General features: G+C 38.5%; 11 protein-coding genes and 2 non-coding genes across 13 annotated transcripts; 7 read left to right on the top strand and 6 right to left on the bottom strand.

Annotated features, from left to right (window-relative positions):
- Positions 1–367: 367 nt before the first annotated feature.
- SOCG_04454 (translation elongation factor EF-1 alpha Ef1a-c) lies at positions 368–2,026 on the bottom strand. The gene has a single exon (XM_013162200.1). It carries the CDS (start codon positions 1,995–1,997, stop codon positions 615–617), a length of 1,383 nt encoding a protein of 460 aa, XP_013017654.1. The 5' UTR covers positions 1,998–2,026; the 3' UTR covers positions 368–614.
- A 317-nt stretch (positions 2,027–2,343) lies between these two features.
- Positions 2,344–6,418, top strand: SOCG_04453 (6,7,8-tetrahydrofolate synthase). Its single transcript, XM_013162199.1, has 3 exons — positions 2,344–2,523; positions 2,577–2,721; positions 2,918–6,418. The coding sequence occupies exons 1-3, from the start codon at positions 2,489–2,491 to the stop codon at positions 5,549–5,551; spliced, it is 2,814 nt and encodes a 937-aa protein (XP_013017653.1). The 5' UTR covers positions 2,344–2,488; the 3' UTR covers positions 5,552–6,418.
- On the bottom strand, positions 5,698–7,128 carry SOCG_04452 (FKBP-type peptidyl-prolyl cis-trans isomerase Fkh1). Its single transcript, XM_013162198.1, has 7 exons — positions 6,999–7,128; positions 6,807–6,844; positions 6,617–6,636; positions 6,399–6,485; positions 6,259–6,337; positions 6,157–6,204; positions 5,698–6,104 (listed from the first exon to the last, which is right to left on the bottom strand). Exons 1-7 carry the CDS (start codon positions 7,023–7,025, stop codon positions 6,065–6,067), a joined length of 339 nt encoding a protein of 112 aa, XP_013017652.1. The 5' UTR covers positions 7,026–7,128; the 3' UTR covers positions 5,698–6,064.
- A 536-nt stretch (positions 7,129–7,664) lies between these two features.
- Positions 7,665–9,527, top strand: SOCG_04451 (AFG1 family ATPase). Its single transcript, XM_013162197.1, has one exon. It carries the CDS (start codon positions 8,004–8,006, stop codon positions 9,387–9,389), a length of 1,386 nt encoding a protein of 461 aa, XP_013017651.1. The 5' UTR covers positions 7,665–8,003; the 3' UTR covers positions 9,390–9,527.
- Positions 9,528–9,680: 153 nt separating this feature from the next.
- SOCG_04450 (exosome subunit Rrp46) lies at positions 9,681–10,752 on the top strand. Its single transcript, XM_013162196.1, has 2 exons — positions 9,681–9,821; positions 9,909–10,752. Exons 1-2 carry the CDS (start codon positions 9,767–9,769, stop codon positions 10,538–10,540), a joined length of 687 nt encoding a protein of 228 aa, XP_013017650.1. The 5' UTR covers positions 9,681–9,766; the 3' UTR covers positions 10,541–10,752.
- Positions 10,753–11,263: 511 nt separating this feature from the next.
- SOCG_04449 (NADH dehydrogenase) lies at positions 11,264–13,531 on the top strand. Its single transcript, XM_013162195.1, has one exon. The coding sequence runs from the start codon at positions 11,675–11,677 to the stop codon at positions 13,340–13,342; it is 1,668 nt and encodes a 555-aa protein (XP_013017649.1). The 5' UTR covers positions 11,264–11,674; the 3' UTR covers positions 13,343–13,531.
- A 143-nt stretch (positions 13,532–13,674) lies between these two features.
- On the bottom strand, positions 13,675–13,772 carry SOCG_16222. The gene has a single exon. It is a non-coding gene; the product is annotated as a tRNA-Leu (tRNA).
- Positions 13,773–14,097: 325 nt separating this feature from the next.
- Positions 14,098–14,786, top strand: SOCG_04448 (uncharacterized protein). Its single transcript, XM_013162194.1, has 2 exons — positions 14,098–14,401; positions 14,457–14,786. The coding sequence occupies exons 1-2, from the start codon at positions 14,219–14,221 to the stop codon at positions 14,577–14,579; spliced, it is 306 nt and encodes a 101-aa protein (XP_013017648.1). The 5' UTR covers positions 14,098–14,218; the 3' UTR covers positions 14,580–14,786.
- Positions 14,683–16,460, bottom strand: SOCG_04447 (RNA polymerase II associated protein). Its single transcript, XM_013162193.1, has one exon. It carries the CDS (start codon positions 16,283–16,285, stop codon positions 14,927–14,929), a length of 1,359 nt encoding a protein of 452 aa, XP_013017647.1. The 5' UTR covers positions 16,286–16,460; the 3' UTR covers positions 14,683–14,926.
- A 173-nt stretch (positions 16,461–16,633) lies between these two features.
- Positions 16,634–19,542, bottom strand: SOCG_04446 (spindle pole body protein Kms2). Its single transcript, XM_013162192.1, has 3 exons — positions 18,291–19,542; positions 17,514–18,248; positions 16,634–17,461 (listed from the first exon to the last, which is right to left on the bottom strand). Exons 1-3 carry the CDS (start codon positions 18,351–18,353, stop codon positions 16,925–16,927), a joined length of 1,335 nt encoding a protein of 444 aa, XP_013017646.1. The 5' UTR covers positions 18,354–19,542; the 3' UTR covers positions 16,634–16,924.
- Positions 19,499–22,638, top strand: SOCG_04445 (DNA replication factor C complex subunit Elg1). The gene is made up of 2 exons (XM_013162191.1): positions 19,499–22,110; positions 22,152–22,638. The coding sequence occupies exons 1-2, from the start codon at positions 19,673–19,675 to the stop codon at positions 22,486–22,488; spliced, it is 2,775 nt and encodes a 924-aa protein (XP_013017645.1). The 5' UTR covers positions 19,499–19,672; the 3' UTR covers positions 22,489–22,638.
- SOCG_04444 (ubiquitin-protein ligase E3) lies at positions 22,536–24,902 on the bottom strand. Its single transcript, XM_013162190.1, has 2 exons — positions 23,020–24,902; positions 22,536–22,976 (listed from the first exon to the last, which is right to left on the bottom strand). Exons 1-2 carry the CDS (start codon positions 24,793–24,795, stop codon positions 22,704–22,706), a joined length of 2,049 nt encoding a protein of 682 aa, XP_013017644.1. The 5' UTR covers positions 24,796–24,902; the 3' UTR covers positions 22,536–22,703.
- Positions 24,903–25,369: 467 nt separating this feature from the next.
- On the top strand, positions 25,370–25,450 carry SOCG_16221. The gene has a single exon. It is a non-coding gene; the product is annotated as a tRNA-Met (tRNA).
- The last annotated feature ends 322 nt before the right edge of the window (positions 25,451–25,772 follow it).

The following is a 25,772-nucleotide window of genomic DNA, read 5'->3' as shown; positions in this document are numbered from 1 at the left end:
GCCCTTGAACTGGCGACGTGGTTACTAGGAAGAGGATCTTTTTTCGAAAAAGCATCATCTTCAGCTCAACAGTATCATTATCCCTATAGTCCTTGTCTGACTTTAATAATTTATTTAAGTACAATTACCAACTAATTGCTTGTATTATACTCTTTAAATTAGTCAGCCTTTCTTTCTTGTTTTGTAGCAGTGCCAAACGTTTGCCATTCAATAAACGTATCTTTGCTAGCAGTCTAATCAAACAAAAAAAGAAGATATTCATAACGACAACACTTTAATCACAGTACTACAACTTTCTAAACCAATAACACCATTAATGCACAACTCATCAAGACTACTACTACTACTACTTCCGTTAGAATTCCTCCTTACAAGTAACCATTCTCTACTCTTCTACATTATCTATTCACTCAAAAGTTTTGATTATAACCAAAATTCAATTACCAGTACAATTAACCTGAATCATAGATATTCAAGTGATATTATATTCTAAATCATAGGTTTGAGCGCGCTATTCCTAAAAAATACACTTTGTCACCCAGTACCTTTTTAAATACCATGCTTTCAGATGCCAAGTTCAGAAAAGTAAATTTTTCACATCATTAAGATGAAATTTACTTCTTACCACCAGCCTTTTGGGCAGCCTTGGTGACCTTAGCTTGACCAGGGGCAGTCTTCTCGACAGCCTTGATGACACCGACAGCGACGGTTTGACGCATGTCACGGACGGCGAAACGGCCAAGAGGAGCGTAGTCAGTGAAAGCTTCAACGCACATAGGCTTGGTAGGGATCATTTGAGCGATACAAGCATCACCAGACTTGACGAACTTGGGAGCTTCTTCGATCTTCTTACCGGTACGACGGTCAATCTTCTCAATAAGCTCGTTGAAACGGCAAGCAATGTGAGAAGTGTGGCAATCCAAGACAGGAGAGTAACCAGCAGAGATTTGACCGGGGTGGTTAAGAATGATGACTTGAGCGGTGAAGTTAGCACAGCCCATGGGAGGGTCGTTCTTGGAGTCACCAGCAACGTTACCACGACGGATGTCCTTAACGGAAACGTTCTTAACGTTGAAACCAACGTTGTCACCGGGGAGACCAGCGTCGAGAGACTCGTGGTGCATTTCGACAGACTTAACTTCGGTGGTGACACCAGAAGGAGCGAAGGTGACAACCATACCGGGCTTGATAGCACCAGTCTCAACACGACCGACGGGGACAGTACCGATACCACCGATCTTGTAGACATCTTGAAGGGGAAGACGGAGAGGCTTCTCAACGGGACGAACAGGGGGCTCAATGGCGTCAATGGCTTCCAAAAGAGTCTTACCCTTGACGACACCGGCCTTGCTCTCCTTTTGCCAGCCTTGGTACCAGGTCATGTTGGTGGTGGGCTCAATCATGTTGTCACCTTGGAAACCAGAGACGGGGACGAAAGGAACGGTCTTGGGGTTGAAACCGACCTTCTTGACGAAGTTGGAGGTCTCCTTGATAATTTCCTCAAAACGAGCTTGAGAGTATTGGACAGAGTCCATCTTGTTGACGGCAACAATGAGTTGCTTGACACCCAAGGTGTAGGCAAGCAAAGCGTGCTCACGAGTTTGACCGTCCTTGGAGATACCAGCTTCGAATTCACCAGTACCACCACCAATGATAAGGATGGCACAGTCAGCTTGAGAAGTACCAGTAATCATGTTCTTGATGAAGTCACGGTGACCAGGGGCATCAATGACAGTAACGTAGTACTTGGGAGTCTCGAACTTCCAGAGGGCAATGTCGATGGTGATACCACGTTCACGTTCGGCCTTGAGCTTGTCCAAAACCCAGGCGTACTTGAAGGAACCCTTACCCAATTCGGTGGCTTCCTTCTCGAACTTTTCGATGGTACGCTTGTCAATACCACCACACTTGTAAATCAAGTGACCGGTAGTGGTAGACTTACCAGAATCGACGTGACCGATAACGACAATGTTAATATGTCCCTTTTCCTTGCCCATTTTGATACTTTATAAAATTACAAAGTAGATGATAGAATTGTAAGGAGCCGCGGGCTTCCATATATATATCTTTGTAGCTAAAAAAACAGTCACATTCGGCTCTTAAAAGTTGGGTCTTTTTTAGTTTTAGATTTTTTAAGGGCCAATGAAAATGGTTTCATTATTCAAATCAGCTGAACTATGACATCAAATGCTTTTTTTTTCTTTTTCACCGAGAAAAAATTTTAAACTGGATGTTAGCCGAATTTGCCACAATGTTAAGCTTGTTTTGGCGACGCGTAGATCTGCAGAAGCATTTGAGATCTACGCGGGCGGAAATTAAAAAAACGTAGGAATGAGTAGAATTAAAAAATATAACTATTTTTGTTTCAATTATTTAAATTGGTTTTGTGTATAATTAGAAAGATCAGGATACTTGATATGGAGGTGATTGTTTGTGATGACCACGTCTTGTAAAGGAGTCAGTTGTCTTTTCCGTATACTTTACATTCATGGCCCAAATTTTAGAGGGTGTGGCATTAGCACGGTAAGAAAATGGAATTTTCCTTTAGGTTGTTGCAGCTTTTAACCATTGAGTAGCCAAATCCGGGAATCTTTACGCGAACGCGTTTCTTCCATAAAAACAAAATGCCCTACGTTTCAACCTGTCCTAAAGATCATTCAGGTTGGTGCACGCGAGGATTCTAGCGTTTACGTGCGTATGAAAATGCGTGCTGCTGCTGAGGTAAGTATTCCCTTGGATGTGAATATGAGTTGAAACGGTGTTTCTCGATACGCGGTTTGACGTTTCGTGGTTGATAGATTTGAATTTTCTTTTCGTTTATCATTCTATGACAAGTACTCAAAAAGCATTTTTCTGTGACATTTTTTTTTTTTTTTTTTAAATAAAGAAATTTGGATTTATCTAACAATCTCCGTAGACCGGTATCAACTGTGAACACATCAATTTCCCTGCCGACATTTCCGAATACGAGTTGTTATTGGTATTAAAACAATTGAATGAAGACCCTTCAGTTCACGGAGTCCTCGTTCAATTACCCCTTCCTGCACATCTGGATGAACGCCGTATCACCGAGTCTGTCAGCGTTGAAAAAGACGTGGATGGCTTCTGCGAAGGGAATCTTGGTAGACTTGCTAAACGTGGTAGTGATCCTCTTTTCGTTGCCTGCACCCCTAGAGGTGTCATGGAGATGTTAAAACACTACAACATTTCCATCGCGGGCAAGCATGCCGTCGTTATTGGACGTAGTAACATCGTTGGTTTGCCCATGAGCTTGCTTTTAGAAAAGGCTAATGCCACTGTTACGCTATGCCATTCGAAAACAGAGGCTATTTCTGAGGTTGTAAAAACCGCTGATATTGTCGTCTCTGCTATTGGTTCTGCTCATTTCGTAAAAGCCGACTGGTTTAAGAAGGGCTCTGTCGCAATTGATGTCGGAATCAATTACATCCCCGATTCCTCCAAAAAATCTGGTTATCGCATGACCGGTGACATTGATTTTGAAAATGCAAAAGAAGTTGTGAGTGCAATCACTCCAGTCCCCGGATCGGTTGGTCCTATGACCGTCGCCATGTTGATGCAAAATGTTGTGGAATCAGCCATTCGTTGTAAGGACTTGTCTCGTAAGCGCATGCCTTCTCTTTTGCCTTTGAAGTTACAAACTCCTGTCCCCAGTGATATAGATATTGCTAGATCTCAAACTCCTAAATTCATTGGTGACTTGGCTTCTGAAATTGGCATTTCCAAGAGTGAATTAGAATGCTATGGCGCTTATAAGGCCAAAGTGAATTTGGACTTGTTGAAACGTTTAAGCCATCGTCGTGATGGCCACTACGTTGTAGTCACCGGTATCACTCCTACACCTTTTGGTGAAGGTAAAAGCACCCTCACCGCCGGACTCGTCCAAGCTCTTTCCAACTTGGATAAGCTTGCTATCGCTTGTGTTAGACAACCTTCTCAAGGTCCAACATTTGGTATCAAGGGCGGTGCTGCTGGAGGTGGTTATTCTCAGTTTTTCCCTATGGAAGACTTCAATCTTCACTTAACCGGTGATATTCATGCCATTACGGCAGCTACAAATCTTCTTGCTGCTGCTATTGATACTCGTATCTTTCACGAAAATACCCAAAGTGATACTGCTTTGTTTAAACGCTTAACCACCGTGAAGGGTAATAAAACTGAATTTGCACCAGTAATGTTTCACCGCCTTCAAAAACTCGGCATCCACAAACAAAAACCAGAAGAATTAACCGACGAAGAGAAGTCACGATTCGCCAGATTAGACATTGACCCTTCAACCATTTCTTGGAATCGTACATTGGATATCAATGATAGATTCCTTCGTAAAATAACTATTGGTGAAAACCCTACCGAAAAGGGCTTTACTCGCCAAACCGGCTTTGACTTATCGGTTGCTAGTGAATGTATGTCGGTATTGGCTTTAGCTACCGACTTGAAAGATATGCGCGCACGCTTGGGTAAAATGGTTGTTGCCAGCAACAAACAAGGTGAACCTGTTACTGCAGACGATTTAGGTGTTGGTGGTGCTCTTGTTGTATTGCTTAAAGATGCTATAAAGCCCACATTGATGCAAACTCTTGAGGGTACCCCGGCACTTGTTCATGCAGGACCATTCGCAAACATTAGTATAGGTGCTTCCTCTATCATTGCAGATAAAATTGCTCTAAAGTTGGCAGGGACAGAGCCAGATGAAGATGAACATAAGGATGCTGGTTATGTCGTTACCGAGGCAGGATTTGCTTCTGATATTGGCATGGAGAAATTTATGAATATCAAGTGTCGTACTTCTGGCCATAAACCTGATGCCGTCGTTATTGTTGCTACTGTACAAGCCCTTAAACTTCATGGTGGAGGTCCTCCAGTTGGTCCTGGTAAACCGATTCCCAACGAATACAAGAACGAAGACGTAGGACTTGTTAGAAAGGGATGTGCAAATCTTGCTAAGCATATTAGCAATTCTCGTAAATACGGTCTTCCTGTTGTGGTTGCAATTAACAAATTTGCGACTGACTCTGAGAGTGAGCTTTTAACCATCCGTGAAGAAGCTCTACGTGCTGGAGCTACGGATGCCGTTGTATCTAATCACTGGGCCGAAGGCGGAAAAGGTGCATTGGATGTCGCTCGTGCTTTAATCCATGCCTGTGAGAATGAAAAGGCAGATTTCCGATTCTTATACGATTTGAACTTGCCGATTGAAAAGAAAATTGAAATCATTGCTAAGGAGATGTACGGAGCCGATGGAATTGAAATGAGTCCTTTAGCACAAGAAAAATTAAACCGTTTCACTGAGCAAGGATACAGCCATTTACCCATCTGTATAGCAAAAACGCAATACAGTTTTTCAGCTGATCCAGAACTTAAAGGTGCACCAACGAACTTTACCGTTCCTATTCGTGACATGCGTTTGAGCGCGGGTGCTGGATTCATCTATCCTTTAGCAGCTGCTATATCCACCATTCCTGGCTTGCCAACAAAACCTGCTTATTACAATATTGACTTAGATGATGAGGGTAATATTCTTGGTTTATCATGAACAGGTACAATGGTGTCATTTACCTTTGAGACCAAAAACTTGTCCTAGAGCTTGGGAGTTTTTCATCAAACTCCCAAGTAGCTGTTCTTTTTTGTTTCACTCTTTTAATTGTTCAACCAATTAATCTTTTTGATATAACTAATACTACCCTTAATATAATGCCTAATTCATTTCAGTATTCTATATGATCTCCTCCTATAGATTTTATGAGTATTGTCTTGGAGCTTGCAAAAATGACGAGTTGATTTAGAACGATTACGATAATAGTATGTATGTGATTCATCTCGTATATACCCAAGAAGCTTCCATTGCAGACACCGATGAGAAGCCGGGCTGCCTTTGTAGCTACAAAAAACATAACTACTATTTATTTCAAAATCTGTAGTTGATGTGAAAAAATATCAGATATTAGATTCGATCAAGTCTTATATAAAAATAGATGTGTACTACCATTCGTATAGCAAGACATTGAAGGCGAAAAATTGTTAAACTATGTTACATACATAGCTTCATTTAAGCCTTCAAGTTGTTGATGGCTAAAAGTTGGACATCGCTAAGGAGCATTAGCACAGAAATAGTAAATATGCAGCAAAAGATTTACTTACAAGACAAGAGTACTGTTAGGGGGAATCAAGCCAGGGAATCCACGAGGGCTGCAAAGAATTGGTTAGCATGCGAAAAAAAAAAACATAAAGAAAATTACGAACCCATAACCATAGTCAGAAGAGATGGTAAGCTTGGCCTTTTCGCCTAAACTCATTTGAGGAACACCTTCATCCCAACCGCCTGTTTAATTCATTAGAAGCAAGAAAACGCGGAAATTTAAAGATATCTAGAAAATACATACGGATCAATTGACCAACGCCGATGTTGCAAACAAAAGGGGTACCGCGGTCAACGGAGGAGTCAAACTTTTTACCGTTCGTAAGGGTACCTATGGAACAATTGCATGAGCAAACAGTCTCGAAATCATCTTAAAAAACATTGACATAGAAACCGAAGTTGCGTATCACTTTCCGAGGCATATACGAGCTTCTATATACTCATATAGTAAATTCCACTTACCAGTGTAATGCATTGAGATACTAATTAAATAGAGTTAGCAAATAAAATAATTAGAGGATGCCAGAAAAGAAGATGTTGAGAGAACAATTGTAATAGACCATAAATAAGAAAATGATTGCTTTTCGTATAATACTATGACGGCTCTACTACCAGTCCACCCGCTTTGCTTACAAGAAATAATTATACTTACCGATCACCAGGTTTAGGAAAGTTTTGGCCATCGCCAGGCTAATTCAATTAAGTTAATATGGCATTCGATTTCAAACTATTACGGCTGCTTCGTAAAAATCACGCATGAATCCTTCTTCCATAAATCATGAATCCACCTCTGACGATGGAATTTCGATTCTACGCGTTCAGGTAATATAGTGCGTTAACTTACGACAAGAACTTGCTTTTCAACACCCATATTTCTAGTTTATTATAGCTTGTTACAAAGGTAAAGGTCAACTTGGACTCAAGTGACTTAAATATCCTTGCATTACAGAAGCCCTGCGCAACCTAATAGTAACTTTAATGTACCAGAGCGCATCTTTAGAGTGTAAATAAAAGCTTTAAAAAATAAAAAATAAAAAGGAAAGTTAGGGTAAGAGTAAGAGAAAATAATTTCGTGAATTAGAATCTTCGATTTGGAATTTTCTTTCTTTGTGTCTACTTAAGTTTCAAAGCGTTTTTCATGATTCTCCATTTCTATCAATTGAGCATAGAAAAATGACAATAATAGCAACAATGAGCGATGGAAACGTTACCAGCTACATCTGAAGTTTTTATAATGTACAATACATAAATTCTACTTTCCACCTTTCATAACAGAAACACCTCACGAATAAATTTTGTGCTTTGATGGATTGTAAATGAGACAAGAATCACAATCTTCGGTATGAACGCGACATGGGCATGTTGTTATAGTTTTTTCTATATCTATATACATCGTCTGCTTCTTTTTTTTATTCTCTTTCTTCTTCCTGATGCTTTACGATATGGTAATTCTCTTCCAAGTTCAAATAAATAGTCACTGCGTCATTTAGATTTTAGCTTGTTTACAAATTTAGTTTCAGTTTTTTTCTTTTTTCTTTTAAAAAAAACTAAAAGTAATCAACTTCCAAACATAGTTCTCAAAAGTTTCACTGTTGTTGAAAGTTGTATACTGCATTGATGCAACCTGCTGAATACTGAATTCTATTTACTTGCAGAATTCACCAAAAATCATAACCCCCCTCTCATTTCTTCATGTCTATAGTTAATTTACTTTAAAAACTTCACTTCAATCGTAAAATAGAGACAGATACTCGTGGATTTTTCGGAACCTGCAGCTGTAAATGGACAAAGGCATTATTTAGCCGACGATAACGACTTAGTCTGTTAAAATTGATTTCATTTCTTTAAAATGTTGTTTCTTCGACTTTCCTTTTTCCGTGGAATTCAACGAGGCATATCCATGTCAATACCGCGAAGGCATATTCCCATTCGTCATTCGTCTTCTAAAAGCCCAAAAGAAGCCTACGAGATTAAAGTCAAAGAAGGAAATTGGAGGCCTGATCCTCACCAAGAAAAAGCGGTTGTTCTTGTCAATCGTTTATACCACGAGTTACAATCATACACACAACCTCCAGTGCCCAAAGAAAGTTTATATTTGCCCAGACGAGAGAAGGAAGGATCCAATTGGTTTTCAAAATTTCGTAGCACAATAAACAAGTGTGCTTCCAGCTTCAAACCATCATCTTTCGTTGCTCCCCAAATACCGAAAGGCATATATCTATATGGTGATGTTGGATGCGGAAAAACCGCATTAATGGACTTGTTTTATAATAACCTTCCTTCGAATATTACTCATTCCAAGCGCATCCATTTTCACGCCTTCATGCTTCATATCCACCAATCGGCACACCATTTGAAACAAGTATACGGCTATGGCGTTGATACCATTGAATATCTTAGTGCTCAGCTTGCAAGTAAATGTACAGTGTTGTGCTTTGATGAGCTGCAGGTTACAGACGTGGCAGGTGCTCTTATCCTTCGAAGATTGTTTGAATGTTTACAAAAGTATGGTGTCGTGATCTTCATAACGTCAAACCGAGCTCCAGATGATTTGTACAAAAATGGAATCCAAAGGGAGAGTTTTATTCCTTGTATCCATTTACTTAATGAAAGTTTGAATGTAATGTGCCTTGATAGTCCCAACGATTATCGACGTCTTCAAACACAAACCGACGATATTTATCTATATCCATCGAAAGATCCAAAGGTAAAAGAACAGGTGCAAGCATTTTTTGAAACGTATGGTGACCTTCATGCAGACCCTACTCACAAGGTACAATTAGAGGTTTTTGGAAGAACGATCCTTGTTCCCAGAGTTAGTAAAGACACAGCTTGGTTTACTTTTAAAGAACTTTGTGGAGAACCAAAAAGTGCTGCTGATTACATTTCACTAGCAAACCGCTTTAAAGTATTTATTATTTCTGATATCCCCCAACTCTCAATTGAAGCTAAAGACATTATCCGGAGATTTATTAATTTTATTGATGCAGTTTATGATGCTCGTGCCAAGATTATATTATCTGCTGATGTTCCCGTGGATCTTATTTACCCTACGCCAGAGGGTTACAAACATATTCAGTCCATAAAAAATTATAATGAGAGTGTTGAAAACTCAGAAATAGCTTCTGAATCCAATTATCACGGTGATTTTGGAGGAGTTGAAGAGGTTTTTGCTTTTTCGCGTTGTCTCAGTCGACTTGCTGAAATGCGTAGAAGCGATTGGTTCCAACCATGAACATTTTAGATTCGCAATACCGTTTAGTTACAGACTTTTTTTTCAACTGACGAGGTGCTTTCTTTTTATACTGTATAATGTAAATACAGGATCGATACTGCTTGAAGAATACAAGTTTCCTATATGCAACAAAGAGACTATCTGTTTGATTCAGTAATTCAGTAAAAAAATAAAAAAATATAGAAATATATATCTAAAAAATGTAGATTTTAAATTGTTTTCTGTAATTATTCCTTCGGAGTCCTCTTCAACATATATGCCTTTGTTTATTTGTTAACGAAGGAAAAGGTACAGCACTAATTGTCTGAAAGCTTGCTCTTCATACTTGAGCAAATTTGCAGAATCCAACTCTTGTTAAGCAAAAATTCTTACAGAATATGAATAAAATCGGGGGTTTATCACAGTCAGATGGATCAAGCGAATGGAAACAAGGTATGCAATTGCAGAAGCAGAAATATGACCGCTTACGTTGAAAACTAATTGAAATAAAAAAATCGGTACCCTAGCTAACTTTTCAAGGCTCTACACGTGTAATTTGCAATGTGAACGGTCCAATTGAGATAAAAATTCGTGATGAAAAACTAAACAAGGCTTCGGTGGAGGTTTTGGTTCAACCCATGAATGGAGCTTCTGAAACACTCGAAAGAATGCTTTCCAATAGAATATCTAGTCTTTTAGAAGACGCCATTTATTTAACCACATACCCTAGGACATTAATCCAGGTATCTATACAGGTTGTGGAAGGAAACTCAAAGGATACACTAGCAGCTGCAATTAACGGAGCTACATTAGCACTTTTAGATGCAGGTATTTCTTTAAAATATCTTCCAAGTGCGATTACATGTCACTGGAAAGATCCGCTTGGCTTAAAGGAAGAGAAGAATGTAACGGCAGAAGAACCAACCGAGACCATGCATTCCATAATCACCCTGGCCTACAGTGTAACTCGAAGGGAGAAAAAATTAATTCTCGTTGAAACTTCGGGGACAATTCCTGACGAGGAGTTCTTTTTGGTCTTAGACAAGTCGCCTGTACATGCTGATCAAATCACCCAAGAAATGAAAACGCTGTTCATGAATGCTTATAACAGAGAAGTTTCCGTTGGCGACAACAAGGAGCAAGAAGAAAACGACGTGAAAATGGAAGAATAAAGAAAGCAGCGATATTTGTATAGGAGATTTTCACTTGGTTTTCTTACCGAACAGAACAAAACAAAACAAACATCCGCGAGTCATCGATCAGTTTTTGGTCATTTTGGATTTTTCAGTTTATTACTACTTTTTATTTTTGTCGATGATTAGATTCTATTAATGAAATGGATAGGGATTCTTAGGACTGGAAAATAGACTATAAGTACCACCAATTTTGCTGTTGCTGTTGTTGTTGTTGTTGGATCATGTTGAATTATGTTGAATGCTTGCTCAAAATTGCATGGATGACTTATTCTCCATATAAAAACTAAACCTATTTTATCTATTTTGAAACGTTAAGCACTTGAACAGTTTCTTTTCAAACCATTAATTAAGCACAACAACATTGAGCTTTGCTTGATCCAAAACGACCTGCTAATTGAAGAAACCCTTTAAATGAAAATGAAATGAAACCATCAAAGTCAAGTCGCTTTTGAAACCCAACCTACTACAGTTCATGATGATATCGTTTACAACTGAAAGACTTCCTTTCTGAGTATGGTGTTTTACATGCTTTTCCAAAAACAGTTCGCTTATTTCTATAAGCCGTTCAAATCTAAAATATATTTTTTATATTTTTGTTTTATTTTCTTCCTGCTCTTTGTTTCACGAATTCTTTACATCTCGTTTTCCTTCCGTATATGCGTTTAGCGCTGTGGAATCGGCCTGCTATTTTCTTTATAAAAGAACGGTTAATTGGTACTTTGCTTTTCCAATAAGCAAGTCGAAGAAACCGCAGTATGACGTTTTGTACCCTTACTACCGTACCTTAATTGTTTACCGTTATGAAACCAGTTTTGGAACTTGCAGTCTTCCAAACACCCCTCTCACTTCGGATTAAGAAAAATTATATTATTACAACTTGATTGTAATAGATTTTTCAAAAAAAACTAGCTATTGAAAACATTTTATGCTCAAACTTCTTTTGAGTTTTTGAAATAAACCAAGACGAACCTTTTCTCTCACGAAAACTTGGTTAAATTTACTGGATTGATATTATTGTTACGAAATCTTATCTGACTTGTCATTTTTTTGCTCTTATACCACTCTTTCTTTTCCGAAGACGCTAAAACTTGACTTCTTTAAACCATACCAATGGCTTCTTCATTAAAATTACGACCTCAAAGCGCGTTAAAGCTAGCTAGATCTTCTGGATGGCAGAAGAATGCCAGCTTGCTTCGTCGCTCATTCCAATCCTCGGCTGCTATTCGCGCTAATGAGAAGGCACCCATGAAGAGATCCGGTTTGGGATCCCGCTTAGTCGAAGTCATGGAAGTTGCTTCTAGTCTTTCTTTATTAACAGGTGTAGCTGTCTTACAATCCCTTCGTGGTGTTGTTCCTTCCTCTAATGATGCATCTGTTACCGGTTCTCCAAAAAGAACACTCGTCGTTTTGGGATCCGGTTGGGGTGCAATCTCCGTGTTAAAGAACATCAATACTTCCTTGTACAATGTAATTGTCGTTAGTCCTCGCGACCACTTTCTTTTTACCCCCATGCTGCCCTCCTGTACCGTCGGAACATTGCGATTGACCAGTATTACCGAACCCTTAACATCCCTCCTGCAGGACAAAATCCCTCCTACCGCTATTCATCAAGCAGAGTGTTCCTCTATTGATTCCAAGGCCAAGAAACTTGTTATCCGCGGAACGACATCTGCCAACAAAGATATCCAAACTGAATTGCCTTATGACGACTTGGTTGTTGCCGTCGGTGCCACAAACCAGTTCTTTGGACTTCAAGGTGTGAAACAGTATGGCTGCTTCTTGAAGGAAGCTGAAGATGCCAAGAAGGTTTTCACCAAGGTCTCCGATGCTTTGGAACAAGTGCGTTTCAACAAGAACTTGACTCCTGAAGAACGTTCTCGTCTTTTGCACTTCACCGTTGTCGGTGGTGGTCCCACTGGTATGGAATTCGCTGCTGAAATGCGTGATTACATTGATGGTGATATCCGTAGAATGTTTCCTGAGCTTTATAAGGAAGTCCGCATCACACTTATTGAGGCTGCTCCTAAGGTTTTACCCATGTTTACCAAGCCACTGGTTCAGTACACAGAAGGTCTCTTTAAGGATATCAACATTAAAATCATGACGCAAGCTCTTGTAAAGGATGTGAATGAAAAGGAATTAATCATTCAAAAGACCAACGCCGACGGCTCCAAGACAATTGAAAACATTCCTTATGGACTTCTGGTCTGGGCTGCTGGTATTACTGCCCGTGATTTGACTCGCCAATTAATGTCTACTATTCCCGAACAAAGTGGCGCTCGTAGAGGTTTGATTATTGATGAATTCTTCCGCGTAAAGGGTATGCCTGACACATATGCCATCGGTGACTGTGCTTTCTCTGGATTACCTGCAACTGCTCAAGTTGCTCACCAACAAGGTGATTGGTTAGCTGCTAACCTCAATAAGTCTGGAAAGGCAAGTGCTTTGAAACACAGAATTGAAGTTATGGAGAAGCAACTTGGTGAAAAGAAGACCGATCAAGAATTTTCTACCTTGAAGAAGGAGCTTGCCAATATTCAATTGGAGGCATTCCAATACAACCACCAGGGTGCCATGGCTTATGTTGGTCACGAGAAAGCGATTGCTGATTTGAAGGTTCCTTACCTCAACAAAATTATTCCTTTGCACGGCACTTGGGGAAATACCTTCTGGAGACTTGCTTACTTGTACCAATTGGTATCTGGACGCTCTCAATTTTTGGTTCTTTTCGATTGGCTTAAAGCCAGACTCTTTGGACGTTTTGATGCAAAGATTTAAGACTTCAAAGATGACGAACATTTACCACCCCCTTTTTTACAGTAGGATAATATAGGAATAGGCCATTCGTGCTTTCATTCATCCATAGTAATCGACTTCTATAACCAACAATTGCATGGTGTGTATATTCAATAATTCTCGTTATAAGTAGGTTTAACCAAGTAGCAAATAGTTCAATCTTGTATCACGCTTCAAGTAAACAAGTTCATCGCATACTTAAAAGAAAAAAAAAAAAAAAAAAAAAAAAAAAGAAAAGGCTATAAGTAAATCAAGCACAGTAAAGAAGGATGCTTGATGCACCATACAAAGCAAAAGGAAAGAAGAAAAAATAATGCGGCGAGTGAGGTTCGAACTCACGCGTTTTACAACAGCAGGGTTCAAGGCGTAAGCCTCTTAAATCTGCCCCCTTAGACCACTCGGGCATCGCCGCTTGTTGATAGCTTGTCGTAATTTGACATATATGAACAAAAACTATAGAACGGAAAAATATGTTGACGACGATTTCAGAAGTCGTTCAGCTGGGATTTGAAACGATGCATGCGGTTGACATTTGAAACCGTTTGAAGCTTCATCATTTAGCATAAAGATTAGCAACTATAGAAGCACCTTCTTTCTATTGATAGAACTTGTGAAATACTTTCACCATCGATGGACGTTCGTAAAACGGATTCCTTGCGAATTATGAATTCAGGAATACTTTTTGTTTTTTAGCGAAGCTATGTATTAGTCGTACAGGCTCGGTAAAATGAGTACCGTGCTGTACCAAAGAACTGCTTAAATCAAAAAAGAACGATTGGCTCAACATTGAGTTCCACATATGCAAGCAAAGGAAGTTGGACTGTAAAGCCATTTCTTTGAAGAATTCAATTTGTAAAAATGAGCAATCGTCTAACACGTATCATCTCTCTTTGGCCAAAAGATGAGTTGCGTCCATGGCTCTCGTTTCCTAAAGCGTTGGATACAACGTTTCGCACCAAACTCGAGAAGCTTTCACCGGAAGATAGAAAGATACAATTGAATGCAGCTGAAAAGTTGTTGGAAAACACCTATTGGAATGAGGTATAACACCTTAGAAAAGATTTGATGGATAAGAAGCGACTAACATGAAATGTAGTTTACACCCGAAAAGAACGTTTTGAAGCCGCAATTCAACCCCAACTACTATGAAAACCTCAAGCAGGTCCGCCGTAAAGAAGTAAAAGTCCCTTGGTTTAAACGATTGTTTCAGAGCAAATAAATTTATTACCATCGGTTTACGAAATTTTGATTTCCATTCTGCTTCTCCCCACTTCGCTTTTTCCTTTAATGGTTTAGAATGTATGAAAATTTAAAATTTGATCCTTTCTATGAGTAGCATATTTGTTTTTATTCACACAAGATTTTTTCAGCATGTAAACCACGGTTGAGATTAACGACTTCGTCTTAAGAAAAATAACAAAAACTGAATCAATTAAATATTACAACCTCAAAATTCCCACTGTCCACCTAAAAATCATTACTTTAAACATACGCATGAAAGCTATCAAAATACGAACCATCTCGTACTCAGCACACTTCCTTGCAAATGGTAAAATCCCTCTAGTATTACAGAGCCTGCCTTGTTGATCCATGTTGACTCTGTGAAGTTAACCATAAAGCTTCAACGGCCAACGAACGAACCGTCATATGGCGAACGTTCTCTCCAGATGCTGCTATTAAAAGATCAAGAATATTCGTGTCTTCCACTAATGTATGCAATTCTGGCGAAATTATATCACCAAATTCACCCGAATTTAGACGATACAAGATACGACCAACGGTTTGAATCGCCATAGAGCGCTGCGTCGGGAATTGCGAGCGCAGTAAATGAGCTAATTCCACTAATGTATAACCGGCACTCGATGGAGCATCTCCATGATGATGGAGACCTTCAGTTACTGGGATTTTATGACTTTTACCAGGAGGGATAATTTCGCCGCGAAAACCAAATCGGATTTGATGAGCATGGACACCCTCCGCCTCAGGAGTATATGTATTTTCTTCTTCATTAGGATCTTTTAACCATTGCATTTGTTTTTCATTCACGGGTAGATTCGGAAAGTACTTTTCATGTAATTGCTCATAAAAGTCGGGCGCGTTTGGATCCAAATCGACTCGTTTTTCTGGCATATGAACGTTATATTCTGGTCCCAAAGGAACATCTGTTTGATTCACTGAAGATTCTAAACTAGGTTCTTCCTTGATTGATTTCGAGTTTATTTCACCATCCTTTTTCTCAAAGTTCAACTCGCTCTTGTTTTCCAAAGACTTCCCAGATTGATTATGTTCGTTGACTATAGAAGGATCCGTAAAGGTTACCTTTTTCTTCATCCTTGACTTTTCAACTTTTCTGCCATCGGACGGGGAATCGTTGCTTGAAGAAGAACTTTCAATAACATCAGATGAAAGTACACTCTGTAGGTTGGAATTTGACTGGTCCGTATTCCTTGTTCGAAAACGAGAAGGTACATAGGTAGCTGTACTTTGTCCCTTAAGGTAAGAAGAGTTAGGCTCGGAAGAAACTCCTTGCTGTAGTTCCTCCTCTTCCTTTTTCTTCTTCTTAAGATGCCTACTTTTCAGCATTTCTAATAGATCGTCTCGGATTGTAGATCGAATTTCATTCTGTGCTTCTAAAATTTCAAGTTCGTTCATTCGATCCAGTCGAACACTGTTTTCATCATCAATCCCTTGTGATTCAAAGCTTCCTTTTTTCTCATCTACCATTGTTGTTGCTTTCTTATTTCGCATCTGTCGCTCTTTAAACGAGCTCATAGGGTTTGAATGGCGTTTAGGCAATACTTTTGGTATACTAGGAAAGCCTCCAGGATGACGCTGCTTCGCCTTTAATTCAACAGACCCTGAGGTTTTTGGTCTTTCTACAACATCCCCAATGATATGCGAAAACAATCCACCTTTCTCATCCATGTTTTCTAATTAGCGACAATTCTTTTCAATTTCCCAAAATAATCAAAACCAATCTAATTTATAGTAAAATTCAACCGTCCAACAATTAACAATGAATATAGTACAAGTTTAAACGGCAGAGAAGCGTTCTTGTTTTACACACCAAAATTACATTAGTTGGTACTGTTTACATGCGTATAATACAGGTTAAGGTACTTTAAATACTGAGTTGTATCATAATATCTAATTTGTGAGCTTTAACGAAATACCTAGGCAAACAATGTTTTAACTTGATTTTTTTGGCTTCATTCTCAAATAGCTTGGTATCTAATGTTCTAATTAACATAGAACATATATAGGAATAAATTTCTTTCAAAGGTTAAGTAAGAACGATCGTTATTAGAATGGGTTCTGAATATTTTGTTGCCTCTATCACCCAAGTAAACACTTTGCAAACTATGGAAATAAAATATGTACCAAAACTTTTAATATAACGTATGAAAAATAAAGTAGAAGTAGCCCTATATACACAGTAACCAAAAGCCACGATTGAACGTGACCTTTATAAATAGAGACTTCGCAGAGCTTAACAAACTAGGTTAGTAGGAATTAAGTAAACGAGGAAAAGACGAAATTATAAATATACAAAAAAAGAGCGACTTATGTGGGAGACCACTGAGTGTCAGGAGCTAACGAAGGAAGCCAATACACAAAAGGCCATTGTAAAATGGTACCGACTCGGAAGAAGAAAAAATATACAAGATGAAAAAAGAAAAAGATAAGCAGAGACCCAAGTGCAAACTGTAAAAACCGATGATCAGTAACGTTCTTTGTTACACGTCGCCGCATATTACTCCATGCTTCAGAAACCCCAGAAGGATTCTCTTTAATTCTATTAAACTTTTGCAACAACTGCTTTTGGCTATCCAACTCAGAAGCCAAGAGAGAAAGACTAGCTGTGAGTTGAGGATCGGCCTGCATTTTTTTAGAAACAGGTAAAGAGGGTATACGAAATGGATAACAAATAGGGCTCACCGTAAGAGGAGGAGGTATGGAAATATTAGAAGAGGGGTTTCGAGTCTTTAATTGACTATATTCTTCCCTTAATATCTTCAATTGATATTCAAGCTGTTGGTTCCTTTCTAATAAAGCAAGATTCGCTTTGGAGTCCAAAGTCTTCTGCAAATGGTCGGATTCCTATTTAAGTTAGAATGAAATTTTATTCTTTAGAAATAAATGTAAAACATACCGTCATTCGCTCATTCTCAACAGCCTCAATAATTTGTTCAAGTCTAGTAATGTGGGCCGTTTGTATTTCATATTCCTGATGTATGCTTTCCAATTGTTGTGAAAATTCTTTAGATTCTTTGAGGGTTTCACGAAACTTTTTTTCCCAGGTTTTAGCTTGTGTGTAGCATGATTTACATGCTTCCTCCGACTCTGCCAATTCTTCAGACAATTTCTGATTTTGTTCTTTTAAATCTTGCTTCTCAATCTCCTTAGCCCGTAACTGATCAGATTGGGATTGAACACGTTCGTATAGTTGAGCAAGGGTCTCGTCGTGATTCCCATTTCGTCGCCTCGTCCCGTATATGTTATTTTTTATATCTTTTGCATTTGTTATTTCTGTAAAAGGGGTTGATTGGCTCATTGGAGCTGGCTTTTGTGGTGTCTGAAAGCTCAAGTCATTATCCTTGAGCCGTCTCCTCTCTGAAAGTTTCGAATATGGATTCGGGCCACTATGGGATCGACTCCTTGCTCTATTTCTTAGAATGGTCTTACTAATAGGTATCCGATCTGGGTCTTGGCTTGTTAATTCATAGAACAAGTTCTTTATTTCAATCGTCGATACCACAATTCCTTCATTGTCTTTAATAAAGTCCTCTGCAGATTGTCTTTGCTCAGAATCTAATAAAGGATACGATGATGGTTGGCGTAAAGCCTCGATATCATCAACAATTTCTAAAAAACTGCGAATTGAAACCTACAAATGTAAGAACCTAATTATAGATCATATCAACCTTACTTTTCCTGCATTATTTGGATCATACTGTAGCACGATCTCGTCAAATGGAATATATTCTTCCATGCCTATTTTGTTTACTCCCTTCTTTGGTTTTGTTCGGTGAGTTCACATTTAGCACTTACTCTCCAACAAATAGTGAGCTTTGCACGAAATCACTATATTGTAAACAAATGCAAAATCTGTTTTAAGGGTATGGTAATTAAACTGTTTACCAGAAAAGTTAGAGACCTGTGGAAGAGTAATAAAAAGATAAATCATATCTCCATTTGGAAACCCCATTTCTGAATAAATGTTTTTGTTCACCGTGCAAATAGAACTTTTGGTCGCAGATATAAAGGTATAAGGGAAGTGATAGAGTAGTTCATAGGAAACAGAAACAGAATTTTTTTTAAACTCTACTTTCTAACAAGTATTTGGTCGTATACCCATTCACCACGAAACGAGTATTTTGAAGGATGATCAATTACTTACAGAGGATCCTAGAAATGGGAAGATCCCATAAAGGGGACATAGGTAGAAACTTTACCACAATTAGAACATGAAGCTTTTTGTGTGCCGACTAACCATTGAAGACAAGTCATGCAGATTTTCTTTTCCTCATCACCAAGATCTTTCTTTGAATGTAACTCCTTCTTCAGTATTATAGAATCATTCCAAAAACTTCAAGTACCTTGTTCTATAATTCATCACAGTACTCTGGCAATAATTACGACTTTGCCGGATATTTCAAAGTCATTCAGAACTGAGACCAGAGCTCTTCTTGTAGTATTTTATCTTCGCAATCCTTCAATACGTTGGAGAATTCGATACCTATTTCACTTTTAGAAAAAGGCTCTCGATAGCAATTTTGCATACACCTATATTATATAAACAACACTTTGTCAAACATACAAGCAGGCCATCGGGTATTTGAGAAACAGCTATAGAATAAATGCGATGTTACAAAAGGAAAAAGTAAATTGATCGGCTTTACTCCTGAGGACCACTATAGTTAATGGGGAGAACAAATCATTTAGGAACCTAGCTCCAACATGATTATTGAGAACCTTCGTTAATCGGTTGAGTTTTTTGTCGTTATAGGATAAAAGAGTATCAGTATGAGTAAGTCTGTCGACCAACTCACGGTCTCTCGAAAAGAATTGCTGTTGAAAGCATTTGATCAAACCTCAAAAACCCTTAAGAATGGAATGTAAAATAAATATTAATTTAACTTCTAATTATGTTGTACTTTGCTCATTGTTCGTTTCCCTTATACCGTAATCGTTGTGGGACAGATACCTTCTTCCAACATTGAGGATTCCTCTGAAACTCACATTGTTCCAACGGCAAGGATATTTTCGCAACTATTTGGATTGTACTTATGCGGTAATAGTTATATCCTTATGCAAATTGTAGGCTATTTGTCTGCAAATTCACAAAAAGACACGAATCCTGATGCTCAGCATGTCTCCCCAACTGAGGAGAAACACGCGGTCGTGCGCCGTCAAACAATGCCGCAAACTACTTCTCCAAACGAAAAAGAACTGACCCGTTCAAATTCATTGGGTGCTCGAAGACCCCGTCGAGCAAAGTCATTGCACAAAGAACAAAATTACATGAGACGCTTCTTGGATAAAGATTCGTCTTTCATTGATGAAGAGGAATCCTTTGATTCCACGACCGATGAATCTTGTCTGCTTGTGAAATTGAAAATCTCTACAGAACTTGGACATAGAATTCAGGAAATATTACAATCCAGCTCGAATATGGAGACTCGGATGCTTTCTAATGGTGAAAAGATTTTAGTTGATGAAGAATTATTAACTAAAAATACTAAGGATGGAGAGTCGGATTTGGATAGGTCGTCCTCATCAAACTTAGCACAGCCTACACGCTCTTTATCATTTTCAACAAACTCAGCAGCGAATTCTACTAATAATGTCACCTATCATCCTTTTTTTACTGCTTCTTCAAAGCGAAAGCAAACAGATGATGTGGAAGATGAAACTAAATTTTTGAAAAGCTACCTCGAGTCCGGTAAAGTGATAAAACTTAAAGATCCTCTGTGGCCGAGTCCAGAAAATCAAAGCGACTTTTTTCCTCCTGTGCATGAAAATGATACGAAATTGCCGTTCTCAAAGAAATTACATCCAAGCGATAACTCTGCTTCATTCACTCTGCCCTCTTACTCAGATATTTTGTCTCATTCCTTAAAAGAGATTGACTCTTCAGTCATTGAAACGCCAAAGCTAGAGAAAATTCAGACAACGATGGAGAAACTTCACTGTTTTGCTTCAGAGTCTCTGGGATTCACGCCCCTTCCTTGCGTAGAGAAGGTTGTTTCCGACATCAATTCGAAGAAGTTACTAAATTTGAAGAACAGCTCAAGGAATTCTTTATGGACCATTAAATATACTCCTAAAAAGTCATTGGATTCATGCGCTTCATTGGATTGCATTACAAAAATAGAGGATTGGTTACGCTCGTGCAAGCTTTCTGAACCGACCGCCCCTGCTCATACCAGTGAGAAGTCCACTACTGTTTCTCGTTCTTCAACCTCTCAATCTCGAACCTCAGAGAAGTCTTCAAACGATTCCTTATCAGAAAGTGAATTTGAACCAGATATAATAACCGATGACGAAGAAAACTCTACTTCCGCTTCCCGCAAAAAGGTAAAATTAAGTGTTTCGCAGTGTCCTAATTGGATGGTAGTTGCTGGCCCTAACGGAATTGGTAAGACAGCTTCCATCTATGGCATTTGTCACGAATTGAATTTTCAGATTGTGGAAATTCACCCTGGAATGCGCCGCTCTGGACGAGAGCTTTTGGAAAGGATTGGGGAGCTTACTCAAAGTCATGTCGTAGGGAGATCAAAAGAAAGAGAATCAAGTAATACACTTATCCTTTTAGAAGAAGTGGATATAATTTTCCAAGAAGACCGCGGTTTTTGGCAAGCTGTTACTGCACTCATCGAAAAATCCAAAAGACCGGTTGCTATGACTTGCAATCAAACTGACTTTCTTCCATCATCGTTTTTACAAGAAGATCATATTGTTGAATTTCAGCAGTTGCCTTTAGCTGCCCTAGCAGACTACCTTTCTTCTGTGCTTTTTTCCGAAAGAGCTATTGTTTCAAGAAGTGTAGTAGAATCTCTAATTCAGAAGTTAGGGTCTGACTTACGGTGTATGCTGATGCAACTAAATTTCTGGTGCCTTACCGAAACAATGGATCCTTTAAAAAGTGGGGATGTTAATAGTACTCAAGATTTACCTACTGTAGAAGCTTCAGTGTCTGCATTTAATGACGGTATTGGTATATTCAATGATAGAATACAATCTAGAGAAAGTCTTCTTCAAACTTACTGTGATGAGCAGAACGGTGATCTAGGAATTTTATTTCTTCCAAACTCAGTCAATTGGAGGAAACCTCCTCGTCCACATAATCTTCATAACTCCAAGTCCTTTCTGGACCAACTAGACAAGTCGTATGAATACGCGGATTCTTTATCACACATAGATGCTTGTTTCTCTAATCAGAGCTCTATTTATGAGACATATGACTTATTGTATGACAGCGCTTCATTTAATGACATTGATCAAGATACCCGTGACAGGGTAAAGTTGAACTACTCTGATTACTTGATGGGATTCCCCATCGTTACAGATCCTTTTAAATCTAACACATCACCGGAGTTACACGAAGTTCAATTAAAGTATCCAATGCTTAATTTTTTGCTTGGTTTGTATGAATATAAAGACTCACCTATAATTACAATATTACCAACTCCTTTGAAAAGAGTTCCCCTTTATTTGAGTGTTTTAGCTTCAAAGATATCTTACAAGTATGATAAAATTAACATGAAAAGGTTACTAACTTTATCAGGACTGATCCAGATGATGTATATAACGCTCTTTCTTTCTTTTCCCTTTCCGATTCCCACTCATCATTTTTCTTTCCCCCAAATAGTATAGATCGTACGAATGATATATTGATCACCGAAGTTGCACCTTACGTTCGTGCGATGGCAAGGTTTGATCGCTTACGCTTGAATGCATTCAACCTGGTATTATCCTCTAAGGGAAGATCCGCTTCGCATTTCTCTGGAGGTTTAAACACCCGACTTTTGAGGAATCTTGGTTTCACTAACGAAAAGCTTCAGTATTTAGGAATCGATGGAGGGCGTATTCTATCAACATGGCTTTCATCTGAAAGCAATTAGTTGTGAGATTTTCAGTTGGCATAACTAGTATATTTTACACGATATAAGGAACATTAAAATGAATTGCATCATGAATATCATTCATTAATAGGTAGTCTAATCAGGAGTGCAGGGTTTTCTTTATTGTTATGTATTTTTACTAATAATTTCTCGTAAAACTAACACAATCGAACATTCAATAGTAAATCCTTTAAATATGATTCATAAACAATATTTCAAACAGGCGGCAAATGACATCGGCAAACAGGACATATACTTCTACTTTCCATCCACTGTAACAAACACTGTCTATGAAACAGATGATGACATGGTGTCAGCATGTAGTTCCTTCTTACTATTCGTGAAGCTGGATTCAAAGTGGAGCCACTAGAAACGAGTTCTATAGGTTGTATGCAAATAGGACATACATTTGCATCCTGCATAAATGCTTCCAAATCACCAGCTTGGATGATAGGATGATAATCGTAAGTAGAGCTAGAAGGAAATAACTAGAAGCATGAGTTAGTTGAAGGCACATAAAGAGAGACTTACCTTTTTCGGTAGGAAAAACCTGGGCCCTAGAGTATCCTGCGCAAATAAAATTAAAACCTGTAAAGACATCCAGAAAGCCAAAGCTAAGGCGTGCGAATATTTAGGAGTAAACTTTAAGGTGGTTTCGGAAAAAAGAAAAATAAATGTTGGCAAATACATACGGGATAAACTGAGTCCAAGAATATACACCCAAGAAAAGCTGCGCGAGGTACCTTGCTTTACGTTTTGAATAATTTGTGGAACCCAAAAAGAATAAGAAGCAAACAAAAGAGTAGAAATGAAGTAAAATCTGTATGTGACAGGCCAAACAGCGGAATACAAGGATGCAATACACACAACCAGAATCACAAAATAAAACCGAAGACAAACAGATGACCAATCTCGTTGATCACGTTCATTTTGAGTCAAACCAGCTGCTTGAGGCAGCGCATCCTGCGCATTAGTTGTATTGTTATTACCACCTTCGCTTCCGTCAGTATTTGCAGCTTCATTATTCTGGGTTTGGGGAGGCGGTGGCGGAGGAGGAGAATTTGAGTTTTGAACACGCAAAATTAGAGCCAAATATCGCATAGTAAACATCGCCGAAGGAATGAGTGAAAGAAAAGCAATGGAAACAAAAGGTAAGTAACCTCTTTCAATAACAGCGTTTATGCTTAAAAAGAAGATGGCAATAAAAGCGTCAAGACAAGCTTGGATAGCAATAGTAATGAATGAAAGGCGTTGAACATAAGAAGGTGAATTTATCCGCATCTGCCTTAATAACAAAAATATTTGACAAAAGATGACAATGATATAGAAAGAAGAAAATCTTACCAAACCGGCATCAAATACAAAGTTACGAGGTCCTTTGTAATTAGAAAATGTGAAAGCAACGTTACAATCTGGAGAATAGATAAGACCAGAAAATAACACGTCGGGCATTTTCAACATCGATACACCTTGGGGATGGTAATATTCATTTTCTATGGCCGCAAGAGTTTCTTTGCTTAACCCTGTGTTCTTGTTAAATCCATAAAAATAGGCTCGACAAGAAACACTTTCCTCTTCGTATAATAATGGAGACCAACCTCCACGTGAAATTTGGTTAATTCTATCGTCAATTCTTCCAAGAGACTTATTTTTTAAGGCGTCAAAATACTCTTGTCCATCAAAAGGTAAATCCTTCTTATCCGAGGGCTCATGAAAAAGCCAGGGAATACTGTCCACGCCCGGAAATTCTGGAGAAACCTCTGTAGCACCAAGCAATGCATTTATCTTGTCCAGACGATCACCATAAAAGGCTAGCTGGTAAACTGAAGTTCCATTCAGATTTTCCATATTCATAACGAACGAGAAGTCGTTGGAATCTGCTGCAGGAAATTCGTAAAGATTGGCTGAAAATTGACCTTTTCCGGAATTCAGGATGCTTTGCAATGTTTTATGCCATGTTACATTCGGAGAAACATTACCAAAAGAATCGTAGGAGAGTTTCTTCCAGTTGCCTATCACAACCGACGTATGGTTCAAATGACTGGCGCCAGGACCAGCTGATGATTTGTAAAGTTCGTTTCTCTCTGACAGCACTTGTTCAGGAAATGCCATTGACTGTTGCACTTGTTCAGGAGCCTCTAGAAACGTCGAATTTTGAATCTTTGAAAGCCAATTCCTTTCGGCTTCAAGACTTTTCTCAGTAGAATCTCCATTACGAGAAGGAATACGACGTACCGGAGCAAAAAATATGAATAGTAATAGTAATATAACTACCGGCGCCGAAGGCCTCCACCCTCGTCTATCCATGTATCATTGAATGTGGAAACAACTTGGTTTAGTATCTCTTAATGACAATTCTGATGTCTATGATCTTTTTATTCACCAAACTGTGTTTGGCACTAGCTATATCTACGTGCGCATTCGAGAGCTTAATCTCAATAAGCACATTACACTTTTATAAGCATATGCGAAGTACAATAATTTTATAAATCATAGTATATTAAACATTACTAAATTACTATTATAAGCATATGTCATACTTCAACTCCTTATTTAAAATTGTAAATTGGATAAACGCATATAAGAGAAGTATTTTTTATTTCTTTTTCTAAAAGAAGGGTTAGACTACTTTATAGGCCCTGCTCTGAAAAGAGTAAGCGCTATACAAGAGAAATGCCAGCGCGATTTTACAAAATCAAATTTACCTATACTATAATGGAGACACAAGTTATTCTTACAACTAAACTGTACATCTATGAGTGCTCTTTCCGTGTACTTCAACGTCTAAGACAAAAGATTGACTTTTCTACTTACAAACTAACTTAACTTAGAAATTATATAAGACCTTTAAAACCTTTAATAGTCTTGAGATCTCAACAAAGCTTCTGTAGCTCAGTCGGTGGTAGCGTCCCTCTCATATTCTGAAAGGGGAAGGTCGTGAGTTCGAGCCTCACCAGGAGCAATTTTTTTTGCAGTCAAAATTTTTGTCAATTTAACAATATTATTATTTCAGTTAATTCAATCCGTTTCTTTTACGGCTTTGCAGTTCAATAATGAGGAGATTGGATTATCCCATTCCGGTCATAACTTACTTGGAGACATACTGCTAAATTGTTCAAATTCTTTGCCAATTCCTTACCATGTCTCTATGCTGCTACGTACCTTTATATCTTCTTTAGAACTATACTTAAATGTAACAAAATCCAATAATATGTTTATTAATGCAGAAACTTTGGAATACCGTATGTAGGTTTGGGTGAACTGTTTCGTCTCCTAAACATGGG

The sequence above is a fragment of the Schizosaccharomyces octosporus genome, assembly GCF_000150505.1.
Source record: "Schizosaccharomyces octosporus yFS286 unplaced genomic scaffold supercont6.1, whole genome shotgun sequence".
NCBI classification, from domain to species: domain Eukaryota; kingdom Fungi; phylum Ascomycota; class Schizosaccharomycetes; order Schizosaccharomycetales; family Schizosaccharomycetaceae; genus Schizosaccharomyces; species Schizosaccharomyces octosporus.
This window is presented reverse-complemented; position numbering and strand designations above follow the sequence as displayed.